At 55.7% G+C, this 15216-nt stretch overlaps 1 protein-coding gene across 2 annotated transcripts in view; it reads left to right on the forward strand.

Annotated features, from left to right (window-relative positions):
* The first annotated feature begins 9777 nt into the window (after nucleotides 1-9777).
* Nucleotides 9778-15216, forward strand: part of HSBP1L1 (heat shock factor binding protein 1 like 1) — a 16076-nt gene continuing 10637 nt past the window's right edge. The window contains exons 1-3 of one of the 2 annotated variants that reach the window (XM_059409877.1): nucleotides 9778-10357; nucleotides 11275-11341; nucleotides 12244-12353. In XM_059409877.1, coding sequence (XP_059265860.1) covers nucleotides 10307-10357; nucleotides 11275-11341; nucleotides 12244-12353 — 228 coding nt within the window. In that variant the 5' untranslated portion in view covers nucleotides 9778-10306. Of the gene's footprint in view, nucleotides 10358-10585; nucleotides 10976-11274; nucleotides 11342-12243; nucleotides 12354-15216 lie in introns of those variants that run through there. The other variant, XM_059409878.1, reaches the window with a different exon arrangement.

Here is a 15216-nt window from a genome sequence, read left to right on the forward strand (position 1 = left end):
CGCCGGGCGCACAGCGGGGCCCGCGGGGCCGGGGGTGGGGGGGCGGCGCGGCCGGGGCGGGGCGGGGCGGGGCGGGGCGGGGCGGGGCGCGCTCAGGCCGGGGCGAGCACGCCGAGGCCGGGGCGAGCGCGCTCGGAGGAAGGAAGGCCGGCGGCTCCGGGGCGGGACGCGCGGCCGGGCGGGGACGGGGGCGGGGACGGGGGCGGGGACGGGGGCGGGGGCCGCGCGCTCGGTCCGGGGGGCTCCGTCCCGCGACCCGCCGCCCCCGCCGATCCCCGAGCTGCGACCCCGGGGCGGGCGGCCCTCGCGCTGCCTCCGCGTCCGCGTCCACGCGCGGCCTGCGGACCCGGAGCCCGATCCTCACCCGCGGCGGCCCCGCCCGCGCCGGCCCCGCCCGGTCTGTCCCGCGTCCTCCGTCCGTCTGTCCGTCCCGGCGCCGCAGCCCCGCCTCCTCGTGACGTCACAATGCAGGAGCCCCGCCCGCCCGGGCGCCGGGCCAAGCGGCGCTGGGTCCTAGAGCGCACCGCACAGCCGGGGAGGGGTCGGACGTCGGGGGCGCGGGGGCGCCGTTGCTCCGCGCGCACGCCGGGGCTGGGGTCAGGAAGCACCTCCCGGGCGAGGCCGCGCCTCGGGAGCCCGGGACCCACGTGGGCGCGTCCGCACCTGCGCCGGGGCAAGGGGCCCTGTGGACGCGGCGCGCCCCCGAGAGCGGAGGACCCGCGCCTGCCTCCGGCCGCGGTCTGCGCGAGGCCCGGAGCCCTCCTCCCCTGGGAGCCCCCTCTCGTGGGGACGGGGGCGGCGTCTGCGGCCCGCAGGTCGTGCCTGAACGCCCCCAGGAGACCCCCGCGGTCCTTCCACGGCCGCGTATTCTGACGCGTTGGGGGGCTCCCCTTCCCGACGGGCAGGCCGAGCCCGGAGCAGCAGGTGTCAGAGGCTAACCTGGTCTCCGGTGAGGCTGAGGGGGCGGCCCTTCTGGGCAACCAGGCCCAGGATGTCGCTTAGGGCGGGAGCCGGGGCTGCCTGCGGCAGCGTCTCTTGCTGTAACTTGCTAAGTGCTCCGGGCTTCATCTGAGGCACACTGTTCTCGAGGGGAACTCACGGGGTGCCCGCCGACAAAGAAACAGGAATTCCAGAGTTCCCTGACCAAGGGGAGCCCCGGGGGCCTCGGGAAGGTGCCTCGGACAAAGATGCTGGGGGGCTGGGCGTTAATGAAGCCCACGGCCGGTGGGATGGAGGGGCACTGAGGACACTTGTGAGAAGTCGGCAGCCCCGCGTGCCCAGCACCCTTGCAGGTGGGACTCGGGGTGGAGAAGACCAGCCGCAGGGCCCCAGGACTCTGTCCACAGCGCAGCTCCCCCCACGCTCCTATCTCCACAGACCTGAAACACCCCAAAAGGGAACGTGGCCGTGGGGCCGCACACCTGGCTGGCCAGCTTCCCGCTCCAAGGTGTGGCCCGCCCTCCTTCCTGCCAGGCAGGTCTCAGAGAAATCATGGAATAGCTCCAGCCTCCCTGACACTAAGGCCCAGACAAGTCTGGTGCGCTGAGCAGGAAAAACAGAGGCTGGTTCTCAGTTCCCTCCCATCTCCGAGGCTGATGTTAGGGATCTCTGAGTCGTGGCTACTCAAGAGTATCCCCAGGAAACAAGCATCAGGAGTGTGCAGAGGGGAGAGAAAAACACACAACCACAACCACGGACAAGGCTGCTGTGGCTGGTCAAGGAGGAAAAGTGGGTCTTCTCCCCCCAGCCCCTCTGCCGGAGCTCCAGGGGCCCCGGAGGCTTCACTCTGTCCTGGGGGTTGGAATGAAGCTTCCTCCTCACTCTCACTGGAGCGTCCGGAGTCACAGCTGCTGATCCTGTTCATCTGGGCGTACTCGGGCCAGTCGTCGCCATCCTGGCCGTTTCAGAGCCATCAGGGCTGTCAGGGGAAGCGTCCACACCAGACAGTATCCACAGAGTCCAGCGACGTGGATACAGTCTGGTGTCCTTGGTCCAGGACTGCACCCCTCAAAGGTCTCCGGTAAGGCCAGCTGATGACTGGAGAGTTCGCTGTTAAGTCCTTTTAAACACCAACCGTCTGGGACCCGAGGTGCACTCGCCGGCCTAGAACCATCCGTCAGTCAAGCAGAAGGGAGGAAAGCTCATCCAAGATGCTGCTCCGTCCCATGGCTTCCTGTAGTCCCAAACAGAAGGAGCAGCCAGGCTGGGCTGGAACGGAAAATAGCCCCCAAATGTATCCTCCTCATCCCCAGGACCTGGGAATGTTACCTTATTTAAAAAAACAAAAACAGGGGCGCCTGGGTGGCTCAGTGGGTGAAGCCGCTGCCTTCGGCTCAGGTTGTGATCCCAGGGTCCTAGAATCGAGCCCTACATCGGGCTCTCTGCTCAGCGGGGAGCCTGCTTCCTCCTCTCTCTCTCTGCCTGCCTCTCTGCCTGCTTGTGATCTCTGTCTGTCAAATAAATAAAATCTTAAAACAAAACAAAAAAAAAACACAGGGCCCCTGGCTGATTCGGTCGGTGGAAGGAGCGACCCCCGCGCTGAGGCTGTGCATTCGAGCCCCACGTGGAGTGTAGCGGTTACTTAAAAATCTAAGATAAATGAAAATAAAATATTTTTGAAAATGCAGGTGTGATTAAGTTCAGGGTCTTGCTCTGGGGCAATGGTCCAGGATTATCCGGCTGGGCCCTGTGTAGAGACGGAAGGGAGGAAACTTGACACACGGAGGAGACTCTGTGAAGACGGAGCAGAGACGTGGAAAAGTGGCCCCGAAGACTGGATTGGCCCAAGAGGGTGGGAGCTGTGCCCAGAGAGGCAGGACCACCCTGTCACCGCTGCTGGGGAAGACCACACCACTAGGCTCTTCCCCCGCGTGGGAGGGTGCCACCGAAAGCCACCAACTCCTCCAGGAGCCCTGTCAGAAGCTGCCTAACCAATGGCATTTCTAAAATGAAACGTAAACCAAGGTGACCTTGGTCCTAGGAGTCGGGACATTTTGGGCTGACCCTAGGTGGCTGTCACCTCATCTCAGGAAGCTGCAAGGAGACTGGGCAGAGGCTTCACTCTGGAACTTGGGCGGCAAAGTGCAGGAATACTGGACTTCCAGAGTCTGCTCCAAAGCCCGCGGTGGTGGTCCTGCTGACCCTCCCCCACAGCCACCCCCACCCCTGCCACCAGAGGTTCTTCACGGGCCCAGCCACAGCCTCCGCTCGTGAAGTGGCTGTGACAAACGTGTATTTCTGTGCATTCTGAGCTCATGCATTCCCTTGGGCAGGCTGACCAGCTGCGGTCGAGGCCCCACTGGCCCCCAGTCCTGCAACCCCCGTCTTGGAGCACTCATGTGGCTGAGCACCAGCCAGTAAAGGCTGATGGACTCAACGTCTGCCACTTCAGGCCTGTCTCCCTGGGTCTCCTCCGGCCCTTCGTGCTCACTGTCGCCTGACCAGGTGCAAACAGGGCAGTGGAGAATCCACTGGGACATGGCCTGGCATGTGGTCCCCGACTGGATGGCCTTGACTCACAGCATAGGGTGGAGTCCCCACGGCAGCCTGGCAGTGTCGGGCCCTGACATCCACGAGGATGTCACTGAGCTCAGCCGCCGGAATGGGTTTGTTCCTTACAGCTTTGTTCCTTCCTGTGACAGACAGTCCGGTCCTGAAACACCCACCACCTTACCACCTCCCCAGTGGCCTTTAACCACACTCAGACACACTGCACACGTCCCCAGACTACGGGCCCCAACAAACCCAGTGCAGCCCACTTCTGCTCATTCCAACCAACACACTGGTGGTGTTCCCAGTAGAGGAGGCTCCAGGAGCCTCCGAGACTTCCAGGCGGCCACAAGCAGACCAAACCCAGAGCAGACATCACGGACACCTTCTGTTAACGCTCCATATAGATTCCCTGAAAACACAGCAGCTCCAGGGTCAGTTCCATCAATGGCGGTTCTTAGGATGAAGACCGCCTGTGGGGACACCAGACCCGCGCCCCAGCACCGGGGCCCACGGCACGCCCCCCGTCCCCCGGCCTGAGGAGCAGAGACCCGGCTTTGCAGGCCTTTCTCGGGCCTCTTCTGGACCCAGGAAAGGCCCCAGCGGTGTCTTCAGAGGTCACGGATATTCCCGCCCTTCTCAGCCCTCCTCCTGCCTTTGAGAGCCTGGAGTGTGGGGGTCCCTGCTCAGATCACTGAGACCCTGCACAGGAACACTGTGAGCACTTCAGATTTTGAGTGACAAATCACAAAAATAGGTAAAAGACGACAAAATGGAGGACATATCCAGAACAACAGGAAAGAAGGCGGTGGACCTACGGTGCTCCTGTCTAGCAGCAGCATGGATTTTCCTGTGAGAAGGAGCTGTGGGGGGAGGGGGGCAGCCAACCAGGTCCAGGCAGAGCCCCCAGCCCCGACAAGGATTGCCCCTCCCCCAAAAGCCCTGTAAGCAGAAAGGCAAGTCGTCCTGCAGTGAGATCCGGAGGGAGCAGAGATTGAGCAGCGGAGCTGGTGGGCGGCCAGCACCCGGCGGTGTAGACGAGTGTCCGGCATGAGCCAAGGCAAGCAGGATGCTGAGGCACAGGTGGAGGGAAAGCCCGGAGAGTGTGGGCCCTGGGGCCCCCAGACTGCAAAAATGAAACCCCTAACTCGCAGCAGGGGGCAGGGTGGACAGGCCGCTGCTGAGAACATTCCGGAACTACTGAAAGCCCCATCCGTCAGGGGCACCTGGGCAGCGCCATCCGAGGAGCATCCGACTCTTGGCGCCGGCTCCAGTGGTGACGTCAGCGTTCTGAGCCGGAGCCCCACGACGGGCTCCACACTCGGGGAGTCGGCTTGTCTCTCTCCCTCTGACCCTCCTCCGCTCACCTGTGCGTGCGCACTCTCTAAAATAAATAAATAGTAAAAAATTAAAATAATTAAAGCAAAATAAATAAATAGATAAATAAATAAGGTCTTTATAAAAAAGCTCCATCAGTCAACCAAGAGCAAATAGAAAACAACTGTTTTGTGCCTGGTGGCTCAGTCGGTGAAGCGTCTGTCTTCAGCTCAGGTCATGGTCCTGGGGTCCTGGGGTCAAGCCCCATGTCAGGCTCCCTGCTCAGTGGGAAGCCTGCTTCTCCCTCTCCCACTGCCCCTCCTTGTGTTCCCTCTCTTGCTGTGTCTCTCTCTGTCAAGTAAATAAATAAAATCTTTTAAAAAGTTAAAATAAAATTATGAAAACACTGCAACTATTTTAGAATAAAAAGCAAAAAATTCTATACTCAAATCTGTGTACCCAAGTCTATACCCCAAAAGAACTCTTCTTTTCTTACATATATTTAATAAATATTTTACTTATTTATTTATTTAAAGGGCAGAGGGAGGGAGGGAGAATCTCAAGCAGAGGCCCCACTGAGTCCAGAGTCTGACGTGGGGGCTCCACGCCACAGCCCTGAGATCAGGACCGGAGCCAAAACCAAGAGTCAGGCACTTAACCGACTGTACCACCCAGGCACCCCTGAAGCTGGCAAAATGTACTGCAAAGAAAAATCGTGGTAAAATATATATACTGTCAAATGTTACTATTTTCACCATCTTTAAGTGCTCCATTAGCAGGAAGGACAGTACACTGCTGGGCGGCCATCACCACCGTCTGTCTCCAGAACTTCATCTTCCCAAACTGAAATGCGCTCCGGAGTGAGCGTCAACTCTCGTTTCTCCCTCTTGCTGGCCCCTGGCACCTGCCACTCTGCTTTCTGTCCGTCAGAATGGGAACAGTCTGTGCGCCTGACGGAAGGGGACATGGTGCCGAGCCCTGTGGTGACGGCTCCTTTCATTGAGCATAACGCCCTCCAGGTTCACCCACGTGGCACCTGGGTCAGAGTTCCCTTCCTTTTCAGGGCCGCATAACATGCCCAGGTGTGTGTCTCATTTTCTGTATCCGCTCGTCCGTCCATGGACACGTGTCCATGTTCCAGCTGTTGAGAATAACACTGCTATGAACACGGGTGTACAGATTCCTTCCCAAGTCCCTGTTTTCACTTTTGGGGGTAGATGCCCAGAGGTGCAATTGCTGATTAATATGGTTATTCTAGTTTTAATCTTTTGAGGACCTGCTGTCTAATTTTAAGTTTTCACCAGCAACACACAGAGTTCCAGTTTCTCCAGGTCCTCCCTGACAGGTGCTGTTTCTGTCTTTGCTAATAGTCGTCATAATGAATGCGAACTGGACCTCACCAGGGTTTCGATTTGCATTTCCCTCTGACCAGGCATGTGGAGCATATTTTCACGTGCACATCTTTGTTGGAAAGATGTCTGCTCGAGTCTTTGCCCATGTCTGTCAGGGGCTTGTTTCTTGTTGAATTTTAGGAACCGTGTAAATATTCTGGCATCGATTCCGTATCTGATACCTGACTTGTAAATATTTCCTCCCATTCTGTAGGTTGCCCTTTCATTCTGTTGATGTGTCCAGCAGGTGCGGACACCCTGCTGCTGACCATGCGCTACGATCTCAAACAGCTTAGTGAAGTTTAGGGTCATGTGTGAAATGGGTAACAATATCTGCCTTGTGTGGGTTATGGGGAAATGAACAAAAGTGGAAATAATAAGTATTATTACTTATTATATATTATATTTATTTTATATTGCTAATTAAATTATATTATGTATTAAATATTCTATATTTATTCTATATTCTAAGGTATCTCTTCCAGAAAGTGTTTGGCTTGCCCCCTTTCTATGACGCCTCTCCTGCCCTCCTAGGTCTGCACACACAGCTTTGTCTCTCAGTTGCGATGACACCCTCCCCCCAAGACTAAGCCTGTTCATCTCCCCGAAAGTCCTGGAGCCGTGGAGGCCACTTGGATCCTGGCCCAACACCACACACATCACGGTTGCCCAGAAGAATTACTGATGTGTTTGCCGAAACACAGACTCCTGGGCTCAGGAAGGGTACCACGGGCTGTGGGTGCTGTGGCTGGAAGGCCACCCGAGAGTGTGCTCTGAACGCCCAGCTCCCGTTACTCCTGCCTCAATTCCTGGCCACCCACCCCCCTACCAGCTCCACTTCTAGAACCTTCCCATCTACCCTAAGGATTCTCTGTCCTGGAGACCTCACACCATTTCTCACCATTCCCAGCTTGGTGAGGAGACTGGTTCCCAGGCCTAAGACCCTGGACTCTGATGGGAGTTTCTGAGGCTCTACCTCCTGAAGGGGGGGGTCCGGGGCCACCTGTATCAGGTCCACCCGCCCCACAAACCTCCAGCCACCGTCGGGCAGGGGACCCCACCCCGTCTTTGCTTCCCCAGGGGCCTGCCGAGCACATGGGTGCTAACTGCCTTGGTCAGCCGGTTCTGGAAGCTTAGACTGAAAGATGAGCTAAGGCCCGGCTGGGTAGACTCACAGACAGGCTCCTTGGGGAAGAGAAGCACATGCAGGGGAGAGACAGGCCAGTGGCTTCAGAGACAAGAGCCTCTGCTTGTCTGCTTTTCCAACCCAGGCTCCCGTGGGCCAGGCCAAGCTCACTGCCTTCTGTCTACTGCCGGTAATTAAAAGCATGGGGTGCGCAGGAACGGGAACCTCAGCTAGGACCGGTTATTAGCATCCAGAGTCCCCCACCCCGCAATCCACACTCCCAGGATGCTCACGAGGCCTGCCCCCGCCCCCAGGTCAGCCGGCCAGGGTGTCAGCAGTGCCCAGCGCCGCACAGCCCGCCCCGCGCGTCTGTCTGCCTGCACGAGGGGACCCACCCTTGCACGGGAGGTGCGTCCTGTCTTCCAGAAGGCCGGGCTGGCCCCGCCGGCCTAGCAGGGTTTGCTGGGTGCTCAGTGGCTGAGAGAGGACGCGGATCAGCCTGCACGAGGCCTCTCCTTCTGGCAGTTCCCCACCTCTGCCTTCTTCCAAGAGAAACGGAGGCCAGAAGCGGTGGATCCCTCACGCAGGGCTAGGCCCTTGAGCTCCTGCCGCACCCTCCCTTCCCCGGAGTAGCCCAGACGGTGCCCCTCCATCTCCCACACCCCAGTGTTCACACTGCACACCTTTCCTCCTCAGCTCCTCTCAGAGGGAAGATGCTTGGAAAGACATGAAAAGGAGCAAAACAGCCATGCTTTTAAAAAGCTATTATTTTAATAGCTGCTTTACTGAGATACGATTCACATACCATAAACCCACCCATTTAATGTACACGATTCAGTGAGCTGTAGCTGACTGCAAGGGTTATGTGCCCACCACCATAAGCTAATTTTAGATTATCCCCCAAAGATAGCTCTTAACTACCGAGCAGTGTCTCCCATGCCCGTCCTCTCCCTCCCCCAGCAACCGCCAGTCTGCTTTCCCCCTTGGATTCACTGATTCTGGACATTTCATGGAATTGGAACCCTACAGGGCATGACCTTTTGTGACTGGTTCCTGTCACTCAGCACCCTGTTCCCAGCCTTCACCCCTGCGTACCCTCCAGCCTCCTTCCCTTGGCTCAGTAACAGCCCATTGGATGGTGGACGACATTCTGCTTGTCCGTGCATCATGTATTGGACATTTGGGCTGTTTCCATTTTTTTTTTTTTTAAGATTTTATGCTTAAATCTCTGCACTGAATTGGGGTCTCAAACTCACAACCCTGAGATCAAGAGTCCCAAACTTCACGGCCTGAGCCAGCCAGGTGCCCATTTCCACTTTTTAGCTATTGCTAACAGTGCTGCTGTGAACATCTGTGTTACGCGTATGCTGCCATTTCCCTGTGCACATATCCAGAGGCGGAGTTCCAGTTCCACGGTAACTTTAACTCCACGCTGGCTGCCGTCCATCAGCAACCTGTAAGGGCTCGAACTCTCCACTGCTGCCCGCACCTGTCACTGTTTCAGTTCTAGCCTGGCAGTGGGTGTGAACTGGGATCTCACCGTGGTTCTGATGTGCATTCTCCTGATGATTAACGACTTTGGGCATCTTTGCACGTGTCTCACACACACATTCAACAACCTGGGTGTTCACCTATTGTTGAGGGAGCGGCTAAAAACAGAGTCCTGTGGGGGGGTCACCCAGGAAGTGACCCAAGAGCCACAATCCAGACAGGCCTGACGGGCGCTGGAAGGAGGGAACGGGTCACGAGATCTTCCTTCCAGCCCCTCAATCAAACCAGAACAGGGATGCGCGTGTGGGATGCGCGTGTTGGCGGTGTGCCAGGACTTGGTCACGTCTCAGTTTTAAGGCTGACCACAGGAACGGCAGAGACGTATAGAGATGGCCGTCCTCTGGAGGGGCTGGGGGGCACGCTCGGGCTGTGTGTGGGCAGCAGCCGAGTTACCCCAGCATCTCCCCGAGCTCCTTAGAAAGGTGACCAGGAAACATAAAGGCAGAAGAGAGGATGGTGGGTGCCAGGGGTCCTGCAGGGGGTCGTGGAGGTCACCAGCAGTGGGGGCAGAGTTCCACTTTGGGGAGATGAAGGGGCCCTGCAGGAGGGCTGTGGGGACCATGGCACAACAATACCACCTGGATGTGCTCAGGGCCGCCGCACCAGACCCCAGTCGGACCCCCAGCCGGACCCTCAGTCGGACCCCCAGTAGGACCCGCAGTCGGAACCCCAGTCGGACCCCAGAGGGACCCCCATCAGACCTGTTAAGACGGTAAAGTTGCTACTGGGTGCGTTTTACCACAGTAATAAGGCGGCGCTCCCTCTGCCTGCCTCTTCCATCTCTGATGCAATGAAAACAAAGCAATCAGTCCTTGGCAGGGTGAGCAAGGCCTGCCTGCACCCCCCCCCCCCCCCCCCCCGCGCCCGCCCCCCCCCCCCCCCGCCGCCCCCCCCCCCCCCGGCCCAGGTCAGCCAGCCAGCGTGTCACCAGTGCCCAGGGCGCGCATCCGGCCCCCTGCGGCTGTCTGCCTGCACGAGGGGACCCGCCCTTGCACGGGAGGTGCGTCTTGTCTTCCAGAAGGCCGGGCTGGCCCCGCCGGCCTAGCAGGTGCAGAGGCCCCTTCCTGCACAAGGCGGCCCCTCCCTCCGCGGGGAAGCTGACCGTCAGGCCTGGAGGAGCCCGCACCTCCCCCGGCCTCCTCCCGGGAACCGCCCCGGTTTTGTTTGCCTGTCCCTGCACAGGCGGCCGCGCCGGCCCGGGAATTCACTTCTGGGGACCCGAGCTGCTGCACTGCCTCCTACATCGGGGCTCCTCCAGGGCCCCCCAAACCCCCCACCCCAGGCTGAGCATCTCGGCGACCGGCCCCCCCAAGCAGCCCTGCGCCGCGCGGGGACCTGTAGGGTTTAGCGCAGCGGACGCCCAGGGCCCGCCGGGTCCACAGGGAACCACCTGGCCCACTGGGACCCACCGGGACACCGGGACCCACTGGACATGGACGCGCGGGGACCCAAAACCCCAGGCGGGGAGGCGCTGGGCGACGCGGTGAGTGGGGTCCCGACCCTTCCCTCCCCCGTGTCCCTCCACACCGGCACCGCCTCCGGGACCGAGGGCGGGTCCTGGGTGGGCGTGGCGGGAGGGGACTCGGGCAGGCTCCCCCCGACCCTCCCCTGCAAGCCTCTCGGGCCCGCACCCCTTCCCGCTCCCTATTGGCAGGAGGAGCCCGCGCGGCCACGCCGGCCGGCGCGCGTCGGGACGCCAGGCTGACAGGCCGGGGCTTGTCTTCTCCTCCTCGTCCGCGCGGTCCTGACCCCGCGAGGAAGAACGGAGGCGAGCCCGTCCGCAGGGAGGGCGCCGCAGCGTCTCCACCTGCAGATGCAGAGTCTAGACGGCCCCCGCCCGGCCTTTGTCGAACCCGCGCGGAGGTCACGCGCGCCCCGCACTGCGCACGCGGGTCTGCAAGCCCCGGAGCCGCAGGACCAGGGCGGGTCTCAGGGACCGCACCCGCGCCTCTGCGGCCGGTGGACACGGTCCGCAACCCCCGCTCAGGGCGGCCCGAGGGAGGCCGCGGGCAGGTGCTGCGGCCGCCGCTTCCGCGCTCCGCGGGGACTCGCGGGGGTGCCCCGAGTTGTCACAGTCTCCCGCGTCCCCTGCTGCCCATCGGTAGGTGTAACGCCTACATGCAGGTGCGGGATCGATTCGAGCTAGTTTTTGCGGGGAGCGGGAGGGCAGCCCGGCTTGACCCCGTTACGCGTTGGGCTCCTCATCCCAGCACCGTCTGAATGGAAAGTCCGCGGCACCTTGTCAGAAATCTAACTAAGGATGATTCTATCCGTGAGGCTAAAATGTCCTACATCGACAGTAAATATTATTTTAAAAAAGGAAGGCGATAGATCTAATTTAACTACAGACATCTAGGGGCATATATATATTACATTCAGTTTTGTGGTTCACTTTTTCAGGCAGAAAATCTATTTCAGGAACTTCAAGAACATTTTCAAGCTCTGACTGCAACATTAAACCTCAGAGATATCCTTTTCTTATAACAAATACTGCGATGCTTTTGAACTCAAATGATCAGGGGACATCTTTTTGTCTGCTACTAATGGATGATTGACCTACCATTGCCTGGGGTTTACATTCGTGTCTGTCCCTGGTATCCTGATGTAGCAATTACCACTCACAGGTAATTACTTCCTGCCGGACCAGCAAAACAGGGCATTTTGTACGACAATGATAAAATACAAGGACACAATGCACTGTCCTGCCCAGATGGGGCTTTTCCACCGAGCCCTAAATAAATCTGAATGAGATTTGTACTCCACCAATCAGAAACTTGCAAACGTAAGCAGGAATGTCAGCTTACTGCTTTGTTAGGACATGAATTCAAACAGAATTAGGATACCAAGTTTGTTTCCACTTCAAGCAAACCTGGATAATGGTAACTTCTGCCCTAAGACCTGGGGAGCTAGAGATCACTTCATAACATTAAGGTCATTCCTTAGGAATTATATGTAAAGTATTTGCATATGGAATCACTTACTTCGACTTCTGATTCTGCAGATGGGTTCTCATAGGGAAAAATTATCCTTAAACATGGTAAAATTAAACTGTAGGACAGTTGGTTTTAAACAGAATTAGTTTCCATTATATATACAAACTCATTCATTAGAGTTTGGTTAAAACATAGTTAAACCTACAAAGACCATCTCATGCGTCTGAATCTGTGTCCACACAAAGGGAGCCAAGTTTTCAGAACCGAGCTAACACTTCGAAGGGTAAAGACACACCATGAAACCCTCAGAGAAAGGGTTAATTTGCGCTGACCCAGAGGTGAGTGCCTGGGTTTAAGAGTTGCATCAGTAGCCCTGGGCGTTTTCTTCAGTCGCCTTGAGGAGCAGGTGTGGTTTGAAGTCTCCTTGACCTTGTACTGGAAGAAATGGGAAGTCGCATTGAGGATCTCCAGAAGAATGTCAGTGACCTAATGGTGCGAGCTGGGATAGAAAATTCCATTAAAGAACAAGTGGTCATCAGTAGGGAGGTAAATATGTTTGCCTTTTGCATTATCTTTTGATTGCTTTCATCTTGAAAAATACGGTCCCATATTCGTTCACTGTGGGGATTACTGCCTTCATCCTACATAGAAAACCTTCAGGAATAATAGAAGACGTTTACAAGTGTTCTTTTCTAAACAGACCAACTGGAATGCTCCTCGTCATAATTCCTTAAAAAGTGTATTTTAAAATCACAGGCTCTATTATTTAACAGTTGGCTTTTATTTTATTTTTCCCTACTACCCCTCAAATTAGTCTTCAAACAAAGCACAAGTTAGGACAGAGTAGAGGCTGGGGCATAGAACTAGTAGTTTTTGTGGGGACCATGTATTTCTATGACCATTTAAAGAAAATGCATATGCATTAAGCCCTCAGTTTCATGGTGGTTCCTGAGGGTCCGGCGCCTGTCCCCACAATGCAAACATTTCTTTTCCCGCGAAATGTCACACTTAATCCTGCAGCTGCAAACCCGTACTTGACTTCAGGGCTCAGACCAGATTTACGCCCGTGTGACGTGGGGACAGACACAGCCTTATTTTATGAAGATACTGATCCATATTTTGTTTCCAAAATATTCTGGTTAATTAAGCCAATTTTGATCGAATAGTTAAGGTGTCTTTGTTTTCCCATTTTCTTTTACAATTGTTGTCCTCGGTCAGGGCAAATGATCTGTACTTGACCTGCTGAATCAGGGCTGGTTCACCTCCCAGGGACTTAGAAATACCTGTGTCTCCTCTTCCGGGAAAACGGTAGCCCGAGGCCACGCCCTGCTGCCCGGGGGAGCAAAACACTGCAGGGGCGCTCTGTGTGCAGGTGCACTCGGGGCACAGCTGGCCCCCAGCCTCCCAGCCAAGCCCTCCTCCCGCGGGGCTGAGTTGGTGGTAAGACAGGGCTGAGGACACTGCCCGCTCCAGGCTGGGGGTGGCAGCCCAGGAACCCGGTCCTTCCCTTCGTCACCCAGATGCAGCTGCTGTTTTAAATTTAGTCAAAACCACGAACTATTAGGCATCAAGTTAAATGATTGAGTAGATGTGGAAGCCTCACTGTTGGAGGCGCCTGCGGCCTGAGAGGTCAGACACCCAAGTTCGTTTAAAGGGGTCCTGCTGCTGAGACGAACAGGAAGACCTAAACAGAGATGTTTGGATAAATCTGGGTCTGCCGGTTGCACTAGGTCAGGGTTCACAGAGGGCTTGTGCCGGGGACTTGGGGGGGACTCTGCACACCTCTGAAACCCGTGTTGCTGTCCTGGGGACGGGTGATGGGAGGAGGCAGAGTCGGTGAACCCAAAATGTCGGAGACGTGAGAACAAACTGAGAAGTTTGTCAGTGTCCCCAAACTGAGGCACGACACTGTGGCCCCCTCCTGCAGTTAATTCCATGCAGAGACACAGTGTACCTCACGGGGGTTCTGTCCCGGCTGCCTGGGAGGGTCGGTCACGGCGGTGGGACACGGATGAGAAGCAGTGTTTTGTTGTTTCAAGAAAACACACTGTTTCCTCACCTTCCGTCTGACTCCATCAGTGGAAAAGGAAAAGCATTTAACATGTACATTCTTCTATATATTGAATTTTTCTTATCCACAAATCTTTTAATAATTATAGGAAATTAGGGTATTTTTCTTGAAAGTTTTGGCTTCCTGTTTATTTAACTGTACATTGATTGGTATATAAGTCAACCATTACCTCTTTCAATATTTTTTTTTTTTACAGACCTGAGGACGGTAGACCAGTCACTTGAAAATGTGATAAAGTCAAAACTGTACTTTTAAAATAATAATTTGCATGAGTTCTGACTTTTGTTACTTAATTTAAAAATTCATTCTAATAAAAAGAAAGATTAAAAGAATAAACAATCCAGGAAGAACATAATTCAGGAAATGATTAACAAAAATGGTTGTAAAATTTTTTCAGTATATACCTTGTATTTATAAATCATGGGAGAAAAGCATAAGCTACATTAGGTCAATGTTTTTTTTTCCTGAATTAAGTTCTACATAGATCTTTTTAAAAAGCGTCATAAGCTGTTTTCTGATTGAGATTGCTTTTTAAATAACTGCATTCCAACACAGCTTTTCCACTGCCACGGTGTTCGGGAAAACTCATTTTAATCTGTCCAGTCCAAATAGATTCGGTCAGCAGTGTTCTCCAGACCCGACCCAACCCAAGAGAACAGCTTGTCCGGGAGCTCGGTCAGCCTCGCCCGCCCCGCTCCTGGAGGGTAGTTACCCAGGAGAAGCAGACGTACTTCAGGGCACTTTGTAGGTTATAGAGAGACAATCAAGTAATTGTGTGATTTGCCTCTCTAAGCTAGAGTAAAATAGAGCTATGATCATCTAGAAAGGGGCTGGCAGGTGGTAACTATGCAAACAACACCAGTTGTTTCCAATCATTTTTTGGAAGTAGTTCTTTTTCAGGGTCCCTGGGCGGCTCAGTCAGTTAAGCATCTGCCTTCAGCTCAAGTCATGGTCCCAGGCTCCCTGCTTGGCACAGAGCCTGCTTCTCCCTCTACTGCTTCCCGTTTGTGCTCTGTCAAATAGATTTTAAAAATCTTTTTTTTTTCCCAGATTTTATTTATTTATTTGACAGAGAGAGAGAGAGATCAATCACAAGCAGGCAGAGAGGCAGGCAGAGAGAGAGGGGAAGCAGGCTCCCCACAGAGTGGAGAGCTTGATCCCAGGACCCTGAGACCATGACCTGAGCCGAAGGCAGAGGCCCAACCCACCGAGCCACCCAGGCGCCCCTATAAAAATTCTTAAAAAAAAAAAATAATAATAAGGGCGCCTGGGTGGCTCAGTGGGTTAAAGTCTCTGCCTTCGGCTCAGGTCATGATCTCAGGGTCCTGGGATCGAGCC

This window comes from Mustela nigripes, chromosome 8 (genome assembly GCF_022355385.1).
Source record: "Mustela nigripes isolate SB6536 chromosome 8, MUSNIG.SB6536, whole genome shotgun sequence".
Taxonomy (NCBI): Eukaryota; Metazoa; Chordata; class Mammalia; order Carnivora; family Mustelidae; genus Mustela; species Mustela nigripes.